This window comes from Electrona antarctica (genome assembly GCF_951216825.1).
Source record: "Electrona antarctica genome assembly, chromosome: 11".
NCBI classification, from domain to species: Eukaryota; Metazoa; Chordata; class Actinopteri; order Myctophiformes; family Myctophidae; genus Electrona; species Electrona antarctica.
Genome location: NC_136792.1, coordinates 25,549,413 through 25,571,268, shown reverse-complemented (window position 1 = coordinate 25,571,268; position 21,856 = coordinate 25,549,413). Strand labels below are relative to the sequence as shown.

Sequence of the window (21,856 nt, the reverse complement as noted above, 5' to 3'; positions counted from 1 at the left end):
CAGGAGTAGCCCGCTTTGTACCCGTTTTGTACAAATCGCCACAACTACTCAACGCAGCGTCCAATTGCGGTGAAACTGTGCATGCATATTCCCACTAGGCTGAGGAAGAAATGCCACTTGACAGTTTTCAAATCAGCCTCATGGTGGCGCTACAACAGGCCAAGTCGTGTCACACACACACACATACGTTTATATTACTCCTAAACATTTTGCCAAACATCACACACTCCTATCCTCCTGGTGGAGACCTGTGCCCAGAAGGGCACTTTTTCTAGTTCAAAGTAGTTTACCGGTATGAGTCATACCGGTAAACTACTTTGAATGATGGAAGCCGGTTTGTTCACGTTTGTTCAGTCATACCGTATGACATGAACAAACGTGAACAAACCGGCTTCCATCATTCATCAAGCGAACTTTGTTTACATGTAACATGAGTGAGTGTACACACAACCAAGGGAGACAGACAGTAGCAAACGTTAATCGGCGGCAATGAGTCTTTCTACAGTATAGGACACACAATTAAATTAAGGTTTATATAACAAATGATAATAACGTTGAGCTGTGTGATTAAAGCTATAAAGCTAACAACAACAACACTGTAATGCCGGATGTGTAGCCATGCTACGTGTACGTCAGCAGTAGCGACACACAACAACGCAGACAGTCACACACCGTCCCCGACACCACCGTCCATGACACTCACGCTATTGACGTCCAGGACCCACTTGCCCGGTTCCGAAACGGCATTTGACGTCCCGAGAACGCCCATTAGAAGCAGCAGCGGCCTGGCCCAGCACACAGAGCTCGCCATTTCTAGCAGCCGCCAGCCAGGAAACAGCGTCCCGGAACACAAGTACAACCCACCTCACTCACTACAACAGAGGCGAGTGAAGAGTGCGAGCAGTGTTGCCAGATTGCGTCAGAGAAATAAGCAACCACTGGTTTGTATGTAGAATGGCCTGGGTACATTTCAAACGAAAGCACAAGTCACTAAAAATAGTACAATACAAAACACAAAAACTATGAAAACCAGCCCACAAGAAATGACTCGGCTTTTTGAAAGAAAAAAAAAGTATTCCTTGACATGGAAATGTGTGAGAATCAGTAGTTTAAAACAACATTATGAAACAATAGACAAGTGGGATTTCTGAAAAATGTGAATGTTAGAGGCATTTTGGGGTAAAAGTGGGGAACCAGGGTATTTAACATTTAATAATGTTTCTCTAAAGGTCTACTAAACCACAGTCTTGACTTATAGGCCTAAGTGTAACCCTTTAAATAGCCTACAAATAGTAGTGAATAGTGATGCAGTTTGCACTTTGTGGAGATTTAAACAGCCACAAGATGGCAGTGTTATACATGGAATTACAGTCTGCCTGACCAGACTGCTTCCATAATAAATCTTGTGGCTTTGCAGTGGTTCTCAAACTGTGGTCCAGAGACTCCAGGGGCCAGCTATATTATTGATAGATATTATGAACCTGTGTGATAGTGAAACAGCTGAAACTCATGTTTAACATCAGTGGTGCCGCACCTTCTAGACGGCTTGCCCAGGCACACACAATGAATGAATGAATGAATGAATGAATGAATACAAAATAAAAATAATAATAATAAAAAAAATAAAATAAAGAGAGAACAGATCTGCTATTTACAATAAATATATATACCCCAGGAGCAGTATGGGTTAGCGCCCCAGCCTGCATCCTCCATGAGGAGGAAGCCCAAAAACCTTCGATGAGGCCTTTAGGAGGGCCATTCGAGCCGCAAGTGGAGTCTGCAGTACTACCGTTGCCCAGCGGTGGAGCCTGCAGTACCATTGCGGCTCAAGAATCCACCACTCCTGAATGAAGTGTCTGGTGCTGGGAGTCTGGTGCAACGCACAGGTTCCTCGCTATACTCCTGGTGAGAGCAGGAGTGGACCTGGTGAGACGTAGGAGGGGACCGGACAGGAGGCAACCACCAGAGCCTAGTCCCTCCACATACCAGAATTGTACCTCTCAGTCCCGGCATAGTAGTTCCGGAGTGGTTCCAACGGATTGTGCGGCCCTGTCTTTCCCTAGTTCCGGAGTGGTTCCAACGGATTGTGCGGCCCTGTCTTTCCCTAGTGGTTCTGATCGAGGGTAGCTACTGGGACGTAAGTCACCCCGGCTGGGTCACCCGAGTGAGGGGTATGATGTTCGAGAGACCCGAAACCCCGATGACCTTGGGATACATCACTGAGGATATGTCCCAGTTGCATCCAGGCGATCTATTTCCGTTCATATATATATATATATATATATATATATATATATATATATATATATATATATATATAATGCAATTCTCTACCTGAGTTTGACGTCATTAATACATAAGATAGGACTTGTCTGTTTGGATGTATGGGCTGTCAATGGCAAATTGCAGCTAGTTGCCACCCTGCCATTAACTTAATGGCAAGATGTGTGCATATGGATTGAGTATTCAAACATTGGTATTCTGACCATTTTGTGCACCGGTTTAGAAGATAGAGCCATGTTTGAATTAGTGGTTATTTTGGGGTATTTCGACCATCAGCCATCAGAGTTCCCTGGGCCTGGGGTCATATTTGCCAAGAACAGTTGATATATTCTCTCCTAAATGAAGGGCATTGTGCATACATATCTTAGCCAGGTCCTCTACTAGTATCAATATTGGTCACAACAGGGCCACTCGTTTCAAGGTGCCACGAATGAACAGCATAGGTCAGTATTATGTCAGCACTGTGTTTCAGTTACAATTTTGACAGTAAAATTCTGGATTTAATAGTCATAGTCTTTTAACTAAAATGTCAGTTAGTTCTAGTTATATTTTAGTAATCTGAAATATTTTAGTCTAGTTTTAGTTGACTTAATCTACAGTTGATTTTGTCGACTGAGTGATTTTACACCGGCGCTATGGTCATTCAACAGTGGGCATTCATAGTGTGTGTCTGTCTGTATTGGCATTCCGAGGCCAGTCTATGACATCCACTGTCTATGATGTCAGCACTGTGATGTCAGTGCTGTGAGGTCAGGCATTTCCATATTTGGGAAAAATCTGGCACTCAGGGGTGAAATGGGCACAAAGTATTTTGAGGCCGGTCTGTGACAGGAGTCTATGACTGTGACATCTACATGTCCATATTTGGGCATAATCCAGGCACACAGAGAGACACGCACATATGCAAAGCCACTGACAACCTCAACTTTACATAGTCGACAAAGGGCATCTGCGCAAATTGTGTGACATCACTCGTGAGACCAGAGTTCATGGTCAGTATATAAATTGTCGCAGATTGGCTTTCTTTCTGGATCTTGTTGAGAAGGAAGACAGTAGTAGTTGAAGGTAATATTGAACAGCTGTTGCGCCTGAATAATGGAAACGGCAAGGTTGGAGCACAGAGATGTCGACTTCAGCATACTGATGGCGACGGATTCTTACAAGGTAACGCATTACAAGCAGTACCCTCCCCACACCAGTAAGGTGTACTCCTACTTTGAGTGCCGCGAGAACTGGACAGACCCCGCCAAGAACAAAAAAGTCAAGTACGATGAATCCGTCTTCTATGGACTACAGTACATTCTCCACAAATATCTCAAAGGGAAGGTTGTGACTCCAGAGAAGATCCAGGAAGCCAAGGAAGTGTACAGAGAACACTTCCAGGATGATATCTTCAATGAGAAAGGCTGGAACTACATCCTGGAGAAACACAATGGCCACCTGCCCATAGAGATCAAGGCTGTCCCCGAAGGCAGTGTGATTCCTCGAGGCAACGTTCTGTTCACGGTGGAGAACACAGACCCAGAGTGTTACTGGCTTACCAACTGGGTGGAGACCATCCTGGTCCAGATCTGGTACCCCATCACCGTGGCCACCAACTCCAGAGAGCAGAAGAAGATTCTAGCCAAGTATCTCCTGGAGACATCTGGGAACATGGAGGGCCTGGAGCACAAACTGCACGACTTTGGCTACAGGGGAGTGTCTTCGCAAGAGACTGCCGGCATAGGAGCGTCTGCCCACCTGGTCAACTTTAAGGGAACAGACACGATAGCTGCCATTAGCATCATTAAGAAATACTATGGCACTAAAGATCCCATGCCTGGGTTTTCTGTCCCCGCTGCAGAGCATAGCACCATCACAGCGTGGGGCAAGGATCATGAGAAAGATGCCTATGAGCACATAATAAAGCAGTTCCCCAACATTCCTGTTTCCATCGTCAGTGACAGCTATGATATCTACAATGCCTGTGAGAAGATCTGGGGGGAGGAGCTGAGGAGTCTAATAGAAAGCCGTGGTGCAGATGCCCCCCTGGTCATCCGACCAGACTCTGGAAATCCTCTGGACACGGTCCTGAAGGTCTTGGAGATTCTGGGCAAGAAGTTCCATCCCACTGAGAACTCTAAAGGTTATAAGGTTCTACCTCCGTATATCAGAGTCATTCAAGGGGATGGAATTGATATTAACACCCTGCAGGAGATTGTGGAAGGCATGAAGGAACACGGATGGTCCATTGAGAATGTAGCGTTTGGTTCGGGAGGAGCCCTGCTGCAGAAACTGTCTCGAGATCTGCTCAGCTGTGCGTACAAGACTAGCTACGTGGTCACTAACGGCCTGGGGGCCAATGTGTTCAAGGATCCGGTGGCACAACCTAACAAGAGGTCAAAGAAAGGTCGCCTGTCCTTGCACAGGATGCAGAGCGGAGAATTTGTCACGCTGGAAAAGGGAAACCGAGACCTTGGGGAGTACGGTGCGGACCTGTTGCAAACAGTGTTCCAAAATGGAAAAATCATGAGGACGTGCACGTTTGATGACGTCAGAGACAATGCCAAGCTCACAGATAGAGATATTGGGCTTCCCGGTGGTACGGCGGAAAGTGTCCTGACCCCCACCGTCGGTGATCTCTGTCGCTGCACTGGTGACACCTACGGCTTGGTCAGGGCACCTGTTCAGCAGGGAGAAGAACTCAGTCGGCTAGTGTGATCCTCTGCGCATGTTACTTATGTGTGAAAGTCCCACTGTCAGCTGAAGAGAAGCAGATAGTATCAGAGGGGTCACGTGATAAAAGACACACTTCACATGGGTGGGATTTTTTATACTGGTTAAATGGAGGAAGAATGTTGCCAAGCAATGACGGTGTCTATCACCTTTACATAATTGGGCATAATTGGTGAACATTCTGTGAAAAATAGGTGATGAGCATAAACCACTGGGGACTCCGGTCAATGTTGTGTCCATAACATGATCAACTGAGTGTGTGGGGACAGAAAAAGAAGGAAAGGAAAAGATTTTAAAAGGACGGTAGGGATGCAACAGCAAATTGAACTAATCGATTGAATCGATGATCAAAAAAATGATAATAATCGATAATGTAATAAAAGAATCGATCAATAATCTCTCCCTTTTTGGCATGCCATTATATTAAAATATTTCCAAAAATGAAAATAGCTGACCTACAAGTTTGCGCGTCTCATCATGATGGATTATGATGCACTGTGAGCTTTGTTGTGCACACCGTTGTGCGACAAAATAGGGAGGGCTTACCTAATTAATCGATTCGTTGATTATAAAACAAAGAATGTTTCTAGACGTTGCTTTTCGATTAGTCGAAAAAGTAATAATTGTCTATAAAATAATTGATTGTGGCAGCTGAGATGAGGTGCTCTGAGAGCCCTTCATTCGAACCTATGTCCCTGTTTGTCCCTTTCTGTCTCTGTACATCACACATGTAACTACAATCTGTCCTGTCCACAATTATGTTTTTTCCCCCATAGTTGTGGCTACTGGGGGGAGGTTTCTCTATAGTGTTATAGCTTGTGAGTGTGTCCATTTGTACGTCTATAATGTAAGGGATGGGACGTGTTGTGAGCTTGTACATTGGCTATTTTCTGCAGGCAACGCCTATAAAGGATCCCTATAACATCACATTTCACTGTGGCCTTAATTCTGCCAAAAAAAAATATATATACATATATGGGGACAAAAACATTGCACGTACATTTCTCACAATTTCTTGTGCAGCTTGCATGCTGATAGCTCAATGATAGCTCAATTTGTGAGACTATTAACAAATTGACATACACTCGCACAGGGGCTGGAGCTAGGCTAAGTAAAAAAAGAAATCTAAAATCTATTTTCAGAAATAAAAAAATCACACTTGTGAAATCAATGATACACATCACATTCTGTGCTCAGCCAATTAAATCATCACTATGTGATGTGGTACACACAAACACACAAAGCTGGGCAAAAATACATTTCAAACAATTTTAAAGATAATTTTAAGAATAAAAAGCAATTCTTAAAAAAAATCACACTCGTGTGAAGTCATACATAACATTCTGTGCTCAGCCAATCAAATCATCTCAAATTTGGTACACACTAACACACAAAGCTGGGCATAGGCTCGGCTAAAAATACATCAAAAATAAAGTAGGCTAGTAAACGTGTAGAGCTAATAGTTTTACTAGCCTAGTAAAAATATCAGTCCCCCACAGGAGACATACTGTAGCAATGCAGTTGAGACGAATAACAGTCTTAAGTCCACACTAATTTTCCATAATGTATAAATCATAGATAAGTGGTCAGGACAGCTAGACCTTTTCAGGGAGGGGTCAGAATAAATTATCGACTCGGACTGTTATTCGTCTCAACTGTTTGTCACTTCATCTATACTGCCGCCATCTCTCAACTGTTTGTCACTTCATCTACTGCCGCCATCTGAAGCGCACGATCAAGAGTGCTCTTTTCCCTTCGGGTTCAGTTTGGAACTGAACTTTCAAGAGATTAAGGAAAGGCCAGACACGTTGCTCTTGATTAGGATCATATGGACAAGGGTAGTTTTCCCAGGGATTAGGGTGGTTCAGGCCATCCCTTGGAATGGTCCACAGAATCTCCAGATTCCCGTCCACTGTTTGATCATCAAAATACAAAATCTGGTCAGGTTTGCTCTTCTTGTGTTCTTCTGGGACCTTGTCTTGACCAAATTTGTCTTTGCATGCTTTCATTAGAAGTTCCAACGGGTTGTAGTTGGGCTCGTCAAGTTCGTAACATGGGAAAGTATCATGAGCCATCCTGTAAAAGTCACCAACGATTTCTTGGGTCGGGTCCTGTGGGTCTGGCCACATGTAGAGAACGTGTACCTCAATCCTGGCAGTCATCGCGTTCACGCGTTGGTTCCCCTTCGGTAGTATTCCTCGGTTGTACTGCGGCTGCTATATGTATACACAGCGGACGTTAAAATAGAATGCGTGACGTTGACTCTGGCGTCACAACCCTCTAACATCCGTCGTTCTCCTATAACGACATGCACAAATACAGTATAGCACTCTGTTTGACCAATCAGAATGCACTGATTGACCAATCAGAATCAGTCTCTGTGATCTCAGGCCCCATACACACATTTCAAACACTCTGCCCAGTGTTTACTGGGCAGAACACAACCATCAAACACAATGTTTGGTCAAACTATGTGACTCCCATTGGAAAAGCATTGTGGTGGCCATTAAACACAGACAATACACAGTGTGTTTGATATGTGTGTATGAGGCCTAAGAGCGCTGCACATTTGAGCGGCGCAAAGTGTGGCTTTGTGTGTGCCCTCCTGTGATATCATGTGGCAGCCATGGCTTTTTACGGAACACTATTCTGTGTAAACTTTTTAGGTCAAGTCAATGGCAAAATATATTTACTATGACGAAGTGGGTGCCACAGTGTGCGGCACATGTGACTGTGACGTCATGTGGCAGTGGCAGCCAAGTCTATGGACTATGTATTTTGAATCTTTCTCCAGCGTGTGGCTTTGTGATGTCCCCCCGTGACTTCATCCTCATACATGGTCATCATGATAATGCGCCGCTCACCTAAGTATAAGTCCTTTGACCTTTTCCAAAGGAACTTTGAATTTTCCAAAGATAACTATTTGTTATTGATAAGTGGGAAGATGAAGCCACTGGGGTGTTCTGTTCACAAGCTATGGAGCCGATCTAAAGGACTCTATGATTGATTAGCATGAGGCCGATGTTGACACAGCTATGGAGCTCTCTGCTCCATAGCTGAGTCCTTTTTCAAACAAAGTTCTGATTCATAAGCGTGAGGATGAGGGCACTCAGGTGTTCTATAGTGACGCAGGCTATCACAGTCCCGAAATTTGTTTTCCTACAAATCAAGTTCTTAATCTGGGAGATAATTGTGAGACTTAATCAATAACAAGCTGTAGTATCTGATTCAGATACTATTGTTCAGACACGTTGAACACCATACATCTATAGGGCAGTTCCATCATAAAGATAAAATAATTGCTCCAGTGATTACTGATTAGATTAGAAATTGATAATTCAAAATATTCTCCTCATTGACTTACATTGTACGCTGAAACAGCTCTCAAAGTCAGTACGTAAACAAACACAAAGTTGATGCAGATAAGCATCACCAAAACTCATACTGTTTTTTTTAAATATTTTTAAAGATTTTACGATTTGAAGATGTGGATCTGGGTCTACGGCTCCAGTCCGGGTTTTCTTCCTAAAAAAAAGGCACAAAGGAAGTAAACAATTTTATTAAAAAAAAAAACAAAAAACAGTATGAGTTTTGGTGATGCTCTATTATATCTGAACCAACTTTGTTTGTGTTTGTTTACGTACTAAAAAGAGTGACTGAGAGCTGTTTCAGCGTACAATGTAAGTCAATGAGGAGCATATTTTGAATTATCAATTTCTAATCACTGGAGCAATTATTTTTGATTTCTTGTCCACATTTGGAGTTACATCATGGCAATGTAAACCTCTACCAAAGTGGTCCTCTACATCAGCGGTCCCCAAACCTTTTTGGCAGTGCACCCATGCATTACCTCCTGACCTAGCTGACGCACCCCCAACACTCAGTCCCGTTGTATTTGGCTGAAAATTATACATTTTTGAGTGGTGTAAACCACTCCTACAACTGGCTTTGTTATTGAGTGGTGTAAACCACTCCTACAACTGGCTTTGTTAGTTTGTCTGTCTGTCTGTTCGTACCAAAAAATGAGCATGGTTGCTATGGTCACCCAGTTCACACGGGTGTGATTTCATTACGTCAGACATTACGTCAGACCACAGCTGATCAGTCTATATAAGACCTTACACCACTCAGTTCACACGGGTGTGATTTTTTAATATGATTATGGCAAATAATCCCAGAATGTCACTGCACTGCACTGTCTGAGAGACATGCAGCTGCTGTATACTTTATATACCATAAAACCACCATTACCCTTTTCATGTCACGCACCCCCTAGAGGGCGTTTGTGCGCCACACACGCACCACAGTTTGGAAACCCCTACTTTACATGAACCTATTCTGGGGCATGTCATAATAACATTCTGTGAAAATAGCACTTATCCAAGCTCCCAGATTGTTTATTATCACTCGCCCCATTACTAATACTACTCCTATCCCTAACCCTAACCGCACGTGAAGCCACGTAGTCGTAATGGTATGACGGAATTATGGGCAGTGCCCACTGGACTCCGGTCAACAATGTATATAGATAGTAGGTTTTGAGTGATTAACATGTGTCTCAATGTAAGCCTCAACTATCAATCACATTTTACAGAGTGAAACTTGTATCATAATATATAGTGCAGTAGCCTACAGTACCCATTCCCGAAGAAAATTACCACATGTACAGTATGATGTGGGCCCAGGTGTGCCCCATTCGCATTGATGATCCTGTCCAGCTCCACTCTGCCAATAATTGTTTTCCAGCTGCACCCTGCCAATCCTGTGAGAGTGAGGCCCTACAACAAGCAAAGCAGTCAGGGTCATCACAGGGGATTTAATACTTTTTCAAGGCACTGTATGTAAGGAGTTTTGATTTAATATGTAGGTAGAAAGAAAAATTCAGTCGGTTAATTACATGCAAAATTAATTTACCAAAACTAACAGAAACATCAAACAATTTCATATATATTTATACGAACAAATATTGATATTATTTGGTGCATTGCTTATGCCACTGTGTATGAGGCCAGCCTGATATTATTTTGAGGCTTTTCTGCCTTTATTGATAGGACACAGTGAAGGTAGACAGGAAACAGGGAGAGGGAGATGGAGAGTCTTCATTCTTCTGCTTGGCAGAGAGAAAAGTAAACAATTAGTTTGTATTCTCTTCTCCCTCCCTCTCCCATTAGTTCGTCTCCTCCCTGTGCTCTTCCTTAACAGTGCCTTCCTTTTCTCCTCTTTTTCCTACACTTCCTCCAAACTCAGGAGTTCTATGATATTTATGGTCGCCTTCTCTTTCTCTGTGTCTTTAAACTTGTCTTCTTGCAAGAGGGGCCTTTCAATCAGCTCATTCTTCTCCTTGATGAAGGTCTGGTTCATTTCCTCCAAGGAGGTGAAGGTCAATGGATCTTCGGCCAACGGTTCATGCTGGGCTTGAGTAGATGAAGATTGGATAGTGATGATGTCTATTCTCTTTGATTTGCCAAATAAATGCTTCTTCACCCGCCTCACAAAATGGCCACTTTTTCCTGTCCTATCCTCGTTCTCATAGCTGAAGGAGTAGGAGCTTGGCATGACATATCTTTTCTCTGCAATGTCCCTGGCACTGCACAGTGGGGTGCCCGGAACTTCGTACGTCTTATGAAAGCGAGAGTAGTCCACCCTGTAATAGTTCTTCTCCTCGAAGAGTATGGGCTCGAACCGGTGACCCCAGAGGATCTCACTGGCCAGGTAGGAGCTCCGGCACTGCGTGGTCATGCCAGTGGCCTCCACCATGCCCTCCAGGATGACCACTATTTCAATCTTGGACGTCTTCAACTCCTGCATGCTCATGTCATAGAAGGGGCTGTCCTTCTCAATCTCATGCACAATTATAATTGGAAAGACCAGAAGGATGCGGTCAAGTCCTCTGTCAAAGCCCACATCTATGTCCGTCTGGTAAAGGGGGATGTACTCCCCCTCAGCTGTGGTGCGGGATCTGAAAAGTTTCGCCTGCACATGTGCCTCCACCAGTTGACTCCTCCTGAGGTTGCCCAAGCGCCACATGAGGCACAGTTTGTTGTCCCTCATAGCCACCGTAGCATTGTGACTGAAAACCAAAGTTTCATTCCTCTTCTTAGGCTTGGCTATCTTTGCCATGACAGCGCCGATGAAGAACGCTTCAATAATGAAGCCAACTAAGCTTTGGGAGACAACAATGAAGACAGCGACGGGGCACTCATCTGTCATGTACCTGTAGCCGTAGCCAATCGCCGTCTGAGTCTCTAGGGAGAAGAGGAAGGCAGCAGTGAAACTTTTAACGTTGACAACACAAATGTGGGCATCACTTTCTAAGTCCCCATGGAAGATTGCCAGCAGCCAGAAAACATAACCAAAGAACAACCATGACAGGAGAAAGGCTAGGCAGAAAATGATAAGCAACCATCTCCAGCTAAGGTCCAAACATGTGGTGAAAATGTCAGCCAGATAACGCTGGCCCTTTGCACTGACGTTGACAAACTGCACATTACAGTTACCAGCCTTCTTCACAAATCTACTTGGAGGCTGGTGTCGTGTGTGCAGCAAATTGACGGTGCTTTTGCCGTTGGGAATGGCCGTTGTGGGAAGCATCATTCCGCACTCCTCGCTCAAGTGATTTGCTCGCACACTTCCCGTCTCCTTTTGTCTGGGATGGCGGTGTATGCTTTGGAAAGGTTTCTTGAAAATATGTTGGCAGATTTGAAACAGTAGGGTGAACACCCAAACGGGAATGCTGTTGGGAGAGGCAGCTCTTTACCTTTTATCCTATATCTTCAGCACCGATCAGTGCTCGATCTTCACTTACAGTATTTTTCAGTTCTAACACATTTATTGATATATTATCCCCAACACTAGTATTTTGATGATGTCATGATTGCTGTCATGATTGCTATGGTATCATAGTGTCTAATCTCGCAAACCACCGCAGCATGTCTTATGCATGCTGCCATTAGACCAAGGAAGTACCTCTCAGAATATTCTTCACATTGTTTCAGAACTTTAAGGTAATGCCTGAAGTCAATGTAGAGACAAATACCTCCATATTTGGAAGACAGTATGACGTCACATCAACATGACATCACTGTGTCAATATTGTGACATCAGTTCATCAGATGTCATCAGATGTCAGTTCAACCTATGTACAGGGTTTGATTTGGGTTATGCTCTTGCTGTGTTTGGCGGACAGTAAACAACATGGCCCTGAGTCTGGTCCGGCTGATCGTCCCATCCAAAGCAGCCACGTTCAAAGCGTGGACAGCAACACTACGGAAGGCTGGTATCCACACAAGCTCAGAAAGGAGTCTGCGTTATGGCTGGTGGGCCTATGTCCTGGGTGAGAGGACAACACCAAGATTCAATGAGTTCAGTAAAATCATCTCTGTTGATGGCAACCTGGCCTCTGGGAAAGGGGCACTGGCTCAAAAGCTGGCAGACAAGCTGGGCATGCTCTACATGCCCGAGGCTGATACGTTCTACTTGGACAAGATGAATGGAGATAAAGAGCCCCTCCCTGTCACGTTCAACGGGATGTGCAGTTTGGAGAAGTTCTACACAGACCCCAAGGCCGCTGATGGAAACTCCTACAGGCTGCAGCTCTGGATGTACACCATGAGACTGCTTCAGTACTCCGATGCCGTCGAACATTTACTCACCACAGGCCAAGGAGTAATCTTGGAGCGGTCTCCCTTCAGCGACGTTGTCTTCCTGGAGGCCATGTACAAACAGGGTTACATCAGGAAGCAATGTGTGGAACACTACAATGAAATCAAAGGCATCAGCATCTGTGAGTTCCTGCCCCCGCATGCGGTTATCTATGTGGACGTGCCAGCTGAAGAAGTGCAAAAGAAGTTGCAACAAAGTGGAAAGGCTTATCTTCAGAATGTGCCTCTATCATATCTGATGAGCATAGAGCATGTCTACAAGACATCATTCCTGCCCACAATCGGTGAAAATGCAGAAGTGCTGGTTTATGATGCGACACAAGCACAAGACATTGACAAGGTGGCAGAAGACATAGAATATCTGAAGTTTGACAAAGGACCTTGGCTAGAGCAGGACGATGTCACTTACCACTACATGAGAATGCTGGTGGAAGACAAGCAGAAGGTGTCGAGCCTCGTCTGCATACCAAAGTTCCTGCCAGAAATCACCATAGGGGGCCATGAATTCGACCAAACCTACTACGCCTATAGATCGCTTCTTGGAAAGAAGTACGCACTGGGCTACAATGCTGACGTAGGGGACAAATACATCTGGCTGAAATGAAGGTATGATGACTGTGAATCGGTGATTCTCAAAGTGGGGTCCAGGGACCCTCAGGATTCCTTACCTTGAGGGGGTTACACATTGATCCCATGTGTACACTCTCAGAGTCATGGAGGTCCTTGAAATGAAAAGGTTTGAGAACCACTGCAGTAAATGAAGTGACCCATCTGTAAGCTGGAAGGTTACCAGTTAGATCCCTGGGTCCTACATCAAATCAAATTAATCAAATTCTACATTGATGACATTAGCCAAAAACGTACATGTTATGTACATAAACACCAATTTCACTTATACATTAACTCAAGTCTTTATTTATTTTCCATTTATGTACATTATTTCAGATGATCAGGGCTGTGTGGTATATTGTAGTAGTATCGTTACTGTTATTGTTGGTAAAAGAAGCAAGCAGAGCTAACACAAACTTCCAGAAATCGACCGGAGCATGGCTGAACACTGTACATGAATTTAGGAGTGATTTGGTATGACGCAAAGAACTTCACATTTTAATATTGTTGCCGCCGGGTAGAAACCTTGTATCTCCATATTTAAACGTTTTCATTATTATTATTTTTTTTTTGTGAACGAATGCCCTACTTTGTCATACTACAGTGTCACACAAAAGTAGCAAAAATAGCGGATCTACAACCTCACAAGACTCGTTGTTAGCTTGTAGTTCTCTATTTTTGCTATTTAAATAATAATAAAATATAAAAGTTCTGTCTTTAGGTTTTATAAATATTGACCCAAGGAAAAGTATTAACAAGAGCTTATTGTATGACTAAATAATAACTCCATTGGAACACGGGTCCTTTCTTCCATTTCCTGAAAAGTAACATTTTTGGACATTCAACTAAGGTTTCCACAGAGGGCAATATGCTTGTCAGTGTTTATGTAGTCATGTGTAGCAATGATTATTTTTCCCTTTTCCATATTGTTCTGTCTGCAACCCAGCATAACATAATCAAGCAATCTCAGAATACAATCTAAATAGCTAAATGGCTTTTGACATGGAAGTGCATTTTCAACAATGACTCTGATTTGACGCAGATCTGAAAAACATTGAAAAACTGTTTATCAAGAAAAGAAAGAGAAGAGAGAGGGAAAAAAAAGTTTGTTTCTGCACTCTGCAGACTTCTCTTCCTCCATTAGAACGGATCATGATAACAGCACTGGTGTCTCATTGGCTGTTTTCCACTATGAAGGGTTAACCCAGAACCTCCCAGATTCTCTGAAGTTCTGTGATAATCTTTTCGTTCATGTTTCCATTATAACCAGAACCACCCCTGAAGGGGTTTTAGTCGTATAAAAAAAGCGAAAACAGCAGTTCTACATAGGGATGGAGCTCGTTAATTTTTATTGATAATGAGCACCTTATTGAACCAGGTTATCGAACCAGGCTTTTATTGAGCCCACTATTGAGCTTTTTCTATTATTTTATGGAAAGACAAAGGTGACAAATTCTGAACAGAACCGGTATCCTTTTTTATTGGCCAGTTACTAAAAACAACATAGAAGTTACTTAAGTCGTGACAGAGTTTGTGGCTGACCACCAATGAAACCAATGAAATAAAGATTTGCAGGTATCAATAGACTTTTAGACCGACATGTTTATGCCAACGCCCAACGTGGATGATTGGATTTATTTCTTGATCGCCTTTTGTCTTTCATGTTTAGACATGACGTCATGGGCTGCTAACAGTCTCAATAACAGGCTCGACAAGCCCAAAGCTAATTGATACAGAGACAAAATAAATGTGTTAATGTCTTAATGAGTATGTAATGGGCTCTGGTTTTGAGCTCCACCCCTTAGTTCTACAAGCTCATGACATGAGCTTGTAGAAGTTTTTGCTATTTTAGGAAAGCAAATTCAATTCTGGTAGAGATCTTCAGAGTTAGTACTGTACCACCTCCTGAGCAGGACTCAAAGTTCTGAGAACCTTATCTGAAACAGAACCGTAGCATATGGAAACAAATCCCAGAACCTGTGAACTACGTTTCACGGCACAACACGGTTCGCTTAGTTCTTTAGTCGAAAAGAGCTGTAGAAACAGCTGCTGTGTGACCAGAGTTGTTTTGATCGGACATAACTGTAAGTCTCTCCATCTGTCTCCAGTGTTATTGGACCTGATTTTTAACCGTGATCCTTAATAACCACCTTCAACCTGGCATCCCGATTTTGTGTCATTATAGGCCAAGATAGCCTGATGAAGGCTGCATAGGCCGAAACGTTGCTGTTTCCCTAATAAAGTTTATTCACTGCATTTGAAGACAGTGTGCGGGTGTTTGTTCTTTTTCATTGTCGGGCACCTTACCCTCTCCTACGCACCTGTCGCCTGTAGGTGTGCAAAAGCCTTGCTTTTTATTGTGTCATTATAGGCAAAAATTGTCAAAAGATTTAAAAAAATATATATTCAAAGATTTCCAAAAAATAGCCAATCTACAAGTTCACGACACGTCACATCATCGCAACCCAACTGGCACGTTGTGTAGCTTGTAGATCGTAGTTGAGCCATTCTTGGATCGTATAAAATAGAACTTAAGGTTAAGATCATCGGGAGAGGGAGATAGAGGCAACACAAATTCAACTCAAACGAAAATAAGTCCTGAAATCGATCTTTTCAAGCAGATCCGAGTATCTCTGATGGACTTTTCTTTTTGCGAAGACATCGAATAACTTATGAGGATTTCGTATAATATAGCAATGTTTTCTTCCTCTCAGTAATGTCTCGGAGGTTCACACGCTGTCTCGTTTCCCTCACACTGAGGTCGCTCCTTCTGCTGCTGTTCCTCTAGCAGGACCTCTAAGGTCTGGGCCGCTGCTGCTTCCTGTGGTCCTGACGATGTCTGACCGTCTGGAGAAGCTCTGCCTTCCCTGGTGGCGCTCTCCGACACCGGGTCTACCTTGTACTCTGCCTTAGTACGGTCCTTCTCCTCGCCCCCTCCTCCCCCCTCTGGCTCTTTCAGAGTGTCCTGGGGTTTAGGGTCGTCCCGCCGTCCTCCTCGCTCCGGTTCTCCCTCCCCCCCAGGGCTGTCGAAGACTTTCTCCTCGTCCCCGTTTCCCTTCGGGCTGGGCGGATCGCCGGGGGACAGGTTGTCCCCGTCGCCGCAGGACCTCCGGTGCTGCCTCGTGGGTGGGCGCCGCTTGAAGGACAGCCGAGCGCGACTCTGCGAGGAGAGAGAACATGAAAATATGAATCAAATGTATTGTCATATCACACAATTGCAGGTGTAAAAACATTCCCTATACCCTACCGCAGACGGGCAAGATTATCCTCTATATCCAATCTTAAGCCTCCTGATTTGCTCACAGTCAGTCAGTCCCCATAATTTTGTTAAACAGGTTTGATATTTATCTCCCTACTTACTGTCTGAGTGGAATGGCACGGTGTGTGGTGTGTTGCGGGAGAACCAATGAAATGTAATGCTGACCTCAGAACACATTGTAATGAATATAAATCTCCTGTAAGCGAGAGAGAGGCAGCCTACAAAGAGACGGACATGAACTGAATGAGAAATGTTTGACATTTTTGTCAGCAGTGGTGTAAAGTACATTTACTCAAGACTCAGATCTACAAGCTCACAACGCCTCGAGATGCTTGTACTGTAGATCGGTGTAGCGGGGAAAAGAGCAGACCATGTGCAGAACCAACGGTCAAGTTGACTAAATATTGAGGCTTTAAAGGAGCATTCAGTGATTTGGGTGATTTGGAAAACCACCCAGTCCGCCCCGGTAACAAAATGTGCACATGCACGCTCTACAGTGGGGGGAAGTGCAACAGGCCAACAGCACGTGCACCAAGGCCCGCCCCCACTCGATCATGATTGGAGGAAGGCCCCACTCATCCTGATTGGATGAAGGTTTTGCCACCCGCCACCAAAACTGAAACTAGGGTTTTTTGACCCCAGGGGCTCACTGGGGACAGGGAGGAACTCCTTATATGGTCAGCACACTCTATAGTAGGGAGGATTATCCAGAAAAAAAGAAAACATAAGTGATATTTGAATTAAGTCAAATCACTGAAAATACCTTTAAAGGTTAACTATATGAAAATTAAAATACACAGCAACGTGAATCCAGCTATCTATGAAATCTATGAAAACGTTGTATCTGCAACACAATTGTATACATGCTGTGGGGGTCCCTGGTTGCTTCATCTCTCTCTCAGCTAAGGGGTCCTTCTATAAATTAGTTCTATAACTAAGGTAGTTCTATAAGAGAATATTATAAGATTATCCTGTAGTGTGTCTGTGTGATGCTGCCATATTTTGATATCATAAAAGACCTGTAGGCTAATCTAAGCCCAGCTTTAAAATAAAGAGAGAATAGAGAAGAAAGGAACACAGAACAAGGCAAATAATAACAGGAAGGCACGTCAACTGTAATATACAAATCCAATATACATAACGTGCATGATTTAGAAGAATAGCAATGGATAGATGGCACAACGGAAGGCAGAAATGCTTCTTGTGGGTAGGTGGAAGACATCAATTTTTATAGTTTGGTCGTAGTAAATTTACATATGTAAGGAATTTGACTCAGCAGTTGATCCCATAGGACACATCGACGAATGAATAAAATGCTGAACTGGAAATTACTTTTCTTTGCATGTTCTGCCTCTGTGTATTGCTTTAATATCTGAGCATGCCAGTAACAGAAAATTATAAATCAATATCAATGTAAAGTTTTAGAAGCTATATTCATATTCTAATAAACAAAAGAGGGGGTGTACTGTGAAGAACCCTGAACACATTCCTCCCCAGAACTCTGAAGGAGAACTGGGCTAAAAGGATTACAGCGTCAAATCCCCCTGGTTGCTGCTGCATGCGGGCTGCCATCGGAGCAGCTTCTTCCAGCTTATCTGAGCACCTACTGTACGTACTTAAAGCCAGGACACAGCAAGCACTGGGACACGTGAGCTGTGCTACCAGGGAGGGGCCATGTGGCCATCTACCAAGTCACAGCTCCATAGATGGTGTCTCCCAGGGATGACATGAGAATTCTTCTAGGACCCTGCTACAGTAACTGATGACAATGGAACTAAGCTCTGTTTTATTATTTTGACAAATATATGGTCATGTATAAGCATCCCCCCCCCCCCCCCCACATTTAAAACATCAATCAATTATTTCCTTGCTTAAGTTACTCAAACAAAGTGCATATGTGCAAAGCGCAGGAAAGCTGGAAGTACCCTCACTAAAAACGCCGGGACAACGCTCCACACGTCCCAAACTCTTCTCCCTTCTGGCCCCAAAACTGTGGAATGCACTCCCCGTTGCAATCAGAACTGCAGCATCACTCCCAATCTTCCGCCGTAGTCTGAAGACCCACCTTTTCAGACTCCATCATGGCCCATAGCACTTATCCTACCCCCCTTAGATAGCACTTTTTAGACTTAGATAGCATTTGAAACAGACTTATAGCATGTCATGTAGACAGCACAATAATTGCATTGTATGTAGTCATAGCACATCATAGTACATATGTATAGCATAGTATAGTATATATGTATATTTAATATGTATAGTGTCATTATATAGATATGTTCTAGTTACGTTCTTAGCTTACGCATGTTTCTTGATAAATGCATTTTATATATGTGATGTATTCCCATACTTTTGTTCTTGCCTAATGTAAGTCGCTCTGGATTAAGAGCGTCTGCTAAATGCCTAAATTGTAAATTGTAAATTGTATGTGAAGTTGTGTTATTGTACTGTTCCTCAGCCTGCTAGTGTGGGCTTTGGGGATCTTATATCCCCTTTACTCTTTGGGCATACAGAACGCCGCCGCTCGCCTCCTCACTGGCACAAATAGGCGTGATCATATCTCCCCAGTCCTCGCCTCCCTCCACTGGCTCCCTGTCCGTTTTAGGATTGATTTTAAGATTTTAACGTTTGTTTTTAAAGCTCAAAATAACCTGTCCCCTCCATACTTGGTGGAATTGATCACGCCATATGTCCCAACAAGAGCCCTGAGATCGGCTAACCAGTCTCTCTTGACTGTCCCTGATACACACTTCAGGACCAAAGGAGACCGCGCTTTTGCTGTGGCCGGACCCACTCTCTGGAATGCCCTGCCATTTCATGTTCGCTCAGCTCGGTCTTTGGCGACTTTTAAATCCTTGCTAAAGACTCATTTCTTTTCAATCGCGTTTCCTAATTAAATTAAGTTATATTGTTCTGTTCTGACATATTTCTACATAATGATTTTCTTTCCTTTTATTCTTGTATTACTCTCGATGTATGTTCTTATGCTCTGTGATTTGGTTCGACCTCGGTCGTTGGAAATGTGCTATATAAATAAAGTTTGATTTGATTTGATTTGATACCAAATGTACTGTATGTGTGTGATTGTCTTCTTCATCTCCAGCTTCCATGGTACGAACATACCTTGTTTATGTTCGGTAGTGGAGGACCTTCGGGAGGGCTCTCGAAGCTGACGTGTTCCTCCTCTTCACTGGACAGCAGCGAGGGCCTCGGGGCGGTCGGGGACAGGGGGCTAACAGGGCTAGGGCTGCTGTTGGTGGGGGACAGTAGTGGGGGCTGCAGCTTGACTTCAGGGCTCTTGGGCGAAGGCAGCAGGGCAGTGGGGGACAGCGCAAGGTTGGCCTGAAGGGAAACAGTTATGTTCGACCAGTTAAACCCTATATACTTAGTTGGCTGAGGTTCCCCCACGGCTCTGTATTTCTAGTATTTCCCTCTATACCACATCTCTTTACCAAAAATAGCAGATACAAGACATCTCTATAGACTTGTGATGTGTTGTGAGCTTGTGTTTGACGAATGTTCACCACAGTGGTTGTAACATGATGCAGTCATACTCATAATACAAACTGTACATAATCAATTCACAGACCCAATTTAAATTGACTGCATGTAAATAGTACATGTTACCAGATAACTGCTGTAAAATATGGTGTAATAAATACCTAATAGCCAATTATCATAAATAAAAAAATCACTCTCTTTAAAAGTTATAAATATTGTAACAAGCCAAGGGACAGATGAGACTACAGTATGTCAAATCCATTAACCACTTAAACACTGATACAGTATACTGTATTTCATTGTATGACAGATAGCGAAAATAGCCGATCTACAAAGTCGCAATGCATCACATCTGTTATTTTCTCGATTTTTGACAAACCTTTGGACATTTTTGCCTAAAAAAGGGACACAAGATTGCAAGTTCTACTACATTTACAGTGAGAAACACTCAACTTGGCCAAACATGTTAAAACCTACTTGCAAATTCGACTGATAAGGAGGAGAAAATGTGCTTAAACATAAATGGAACTACAATGAGGGGCGCTTTATCAAATCCAAAGTCATTATTAGTTATAAATCTGACAGCACAACTCATTGGTTTGGCAAAAATGCTGACTTTCGTTTCCCTACAATTCATTGACTCACGCAGCAATTCGCACTGAAATAGAGGACATAATTAGCTCCAACCGTTATATTTTATAACATGAATTACTTGTCATTGTCAGTAATATAGTTTATCTTACAGCTACATGTCTGCTATTGCTGCCTGTTAAATACTGTAAGTTCAATTTTGACCATGAAAGGTGCGTAACAAATAAAGGATATCATTATGATTGATTATCATTATTGTTGTGATTATTATTTCCCTACCTGAACCGGAGAGAACAGGAAGAAAGAGAAGCGACAGCCCTTCTGCCCCATGGCCGGCCACTGTGTTAAGTGTTGAACTAAAGGAAGTGTGGTAGCTTAGACTAGAGGCATAGCAGAGGATGGCCTGTGAACAACCTCTTTAGCTCATCAATGTGAGCCGATTGAGAGGTGATCATCACGCATGCCCCTCCTCTCTCTCAGCACTAGTTCATAAGACACCTACAAGCACCTACACTAACTGACCAGAGGGTGGCAGCAATGCTCTAAATTTTAAAAGACATACCTCTGGAGATGAACGAGTGGCCTTGCAGTGAAAGAGGAGTGAGCTAGCCTATAGTTGATGACAAGTGGTATCTGTACCTGTTTTGTACCTCCGTTTTTGTTTTCCCTGTGCAATGCAATGTACTCTATTGTCTGCTTTTTGTTTTACATTACATTGATTGTATTCATTAATATAACGTAATGTAATAATGTAACTACAAACTCAAGGACCTGTCGCGTTCCTTACAGTTCACTTCACACCTAATCATTCAATCAGTGGTGTGCACAGACATTTAGAGGGACAGGTGCTCAAGTGAAAAAAGGGCACCTTGTGCAGCGCGTGGAACTGGCCGGTTGCCTTATAGTGTGAGATTTATAGATTTTGGGGCCTAAATAATATATTAGAAACTTTTTATCAAGAATTGATCATTGTCACCATGGTCCACATTATACCACATACTGTACACTGTACAGTGTACACAGTACCAAAAAAAATCAAAAGGGCACATAACATTGCTGCCATTCACCAACCTGTAGCATCTCAATCATGGCCGAGTTTCTCATCTTAACCTTAAAGGGAAGTGGGGAGACGACCGCAGGTTTCTGCAAGATAAACAAGACAAAACCAGCCAAGTCAAGAAAGAGACCGTTGAAGGTATGGTTGGCATGTGTGGATGCAACAGATATGCAAAAGAAA

The 21,856-nt window shown here is 43.3% G+C and overlaps 5 protein-coding genes across 9 annotated transcripts in view; 2 read left to right on the top strand and 3 right to left on the bottom strand.

Annotated features, from left to right (window-relative positions):
* The window catches only part of LOC306931938 (transmembrane protein 87A), a 37,617-nt gene extending 36,710 nt beyond the window's left edge, over positions 1–907 (bottom strand). For both annotated transcript variants that reach the window (XM_079513621.1, XM_079513622.1), the window contains exon 1: positions 704–907. In XM_079513621.1, coding sequence (XP_079369747.1) covers positions 704–811 — 108 coding nt within the window. In that variant the 5' untranslated portion in view covers positions 812–907. The remainder of the gene's footprint in view (positions 1–703) is intronic.
* Positions 908–3,378: 2,471 nt separating this feature from the next.
* On the top strand, positions 3,379–4,983 carry LOC306932067 (nicotinamide phosphoribosyltransferase-like; the record flags this gene model as incomplete). Its single annotated transcript, XM_079513772.1, has 1 exon — positions 3,379–4,983. One exon carries the CDS (start codon positions 3,379–3,381, stop codon positions 4,981–4,983), a length of 1,605 nt encoding a protein of 534 aa, XP_079369898.1.
* Positions 4,984–10,224: 5,241 nt separating this feature from the next.
* On the bottom strand, positions 10,225–11,589 carry LOC306932066 (inward rectifier potassium channel 2-like; the record flags this gene model as incomplete). The annotated part of the gene is made up of 1 exon (XM_079513771.1): positions 10,225–11,589. One exon carries the CDS (start codon positions 11,587–11,589, stop codon positions 10,225–10,227), a length of 1,365 nt encoding a protein of 454 aa, XP_079369897.1.
* A 603-nt stretch (positions 11,590–12,192) lies between these two features.
* LOC306931943 (NADH dehydrogenase [ubiquinone] 1 alpha subcomplex subunit 10, mitochondrial-like) lies at positions 12,193–13,263 on the top strand (the record flags this gene model as incomplete). The annotated part of the gene is made up of 1 exon (XM_079513641.1): positions 12,193–13,263. The coding sequence occupies one exon, from the start codon at positions 12,193–12,195 to the stop codon at positions 13,261–13,263; it is 1,071 nt and encodes a 356-aa protein (XP_079369767.1).
* A 295-nt stretch (positions 13,264–13,558) lies between these two features.
* The window catches only part of LOC306931944 (capZ-interacting protein), a 32,882-nt gene continuing 24,584 nt past the window's right edge, over positions 13,559–21,856 (bottom strand). For all 4 annotated transcript variants that reach the window (XM_079513642.1, XM_079513643.1, XM_079513644.1 and 1 more), the window contains exons 4-6: positions 21,691–21,762; positions 19,651–19,869; positions 13,559–16,428 (exon numbers count right to left, since the gene is read on the bottom strand). In XM_079513642.1, the coding sequence (XP_079369768.1) occupies positions 15,979–16,428; positions 19,651–19,869; positions 21,691–21,762 (741 nt within the window). In that variant the 3' untranslated portion in view covers positions 13,559–15,978. The remainder of the gene's footprint in view (positions 16,429–19,650; positions 19,870–21,690; positions 21,763–21,856) is intronic.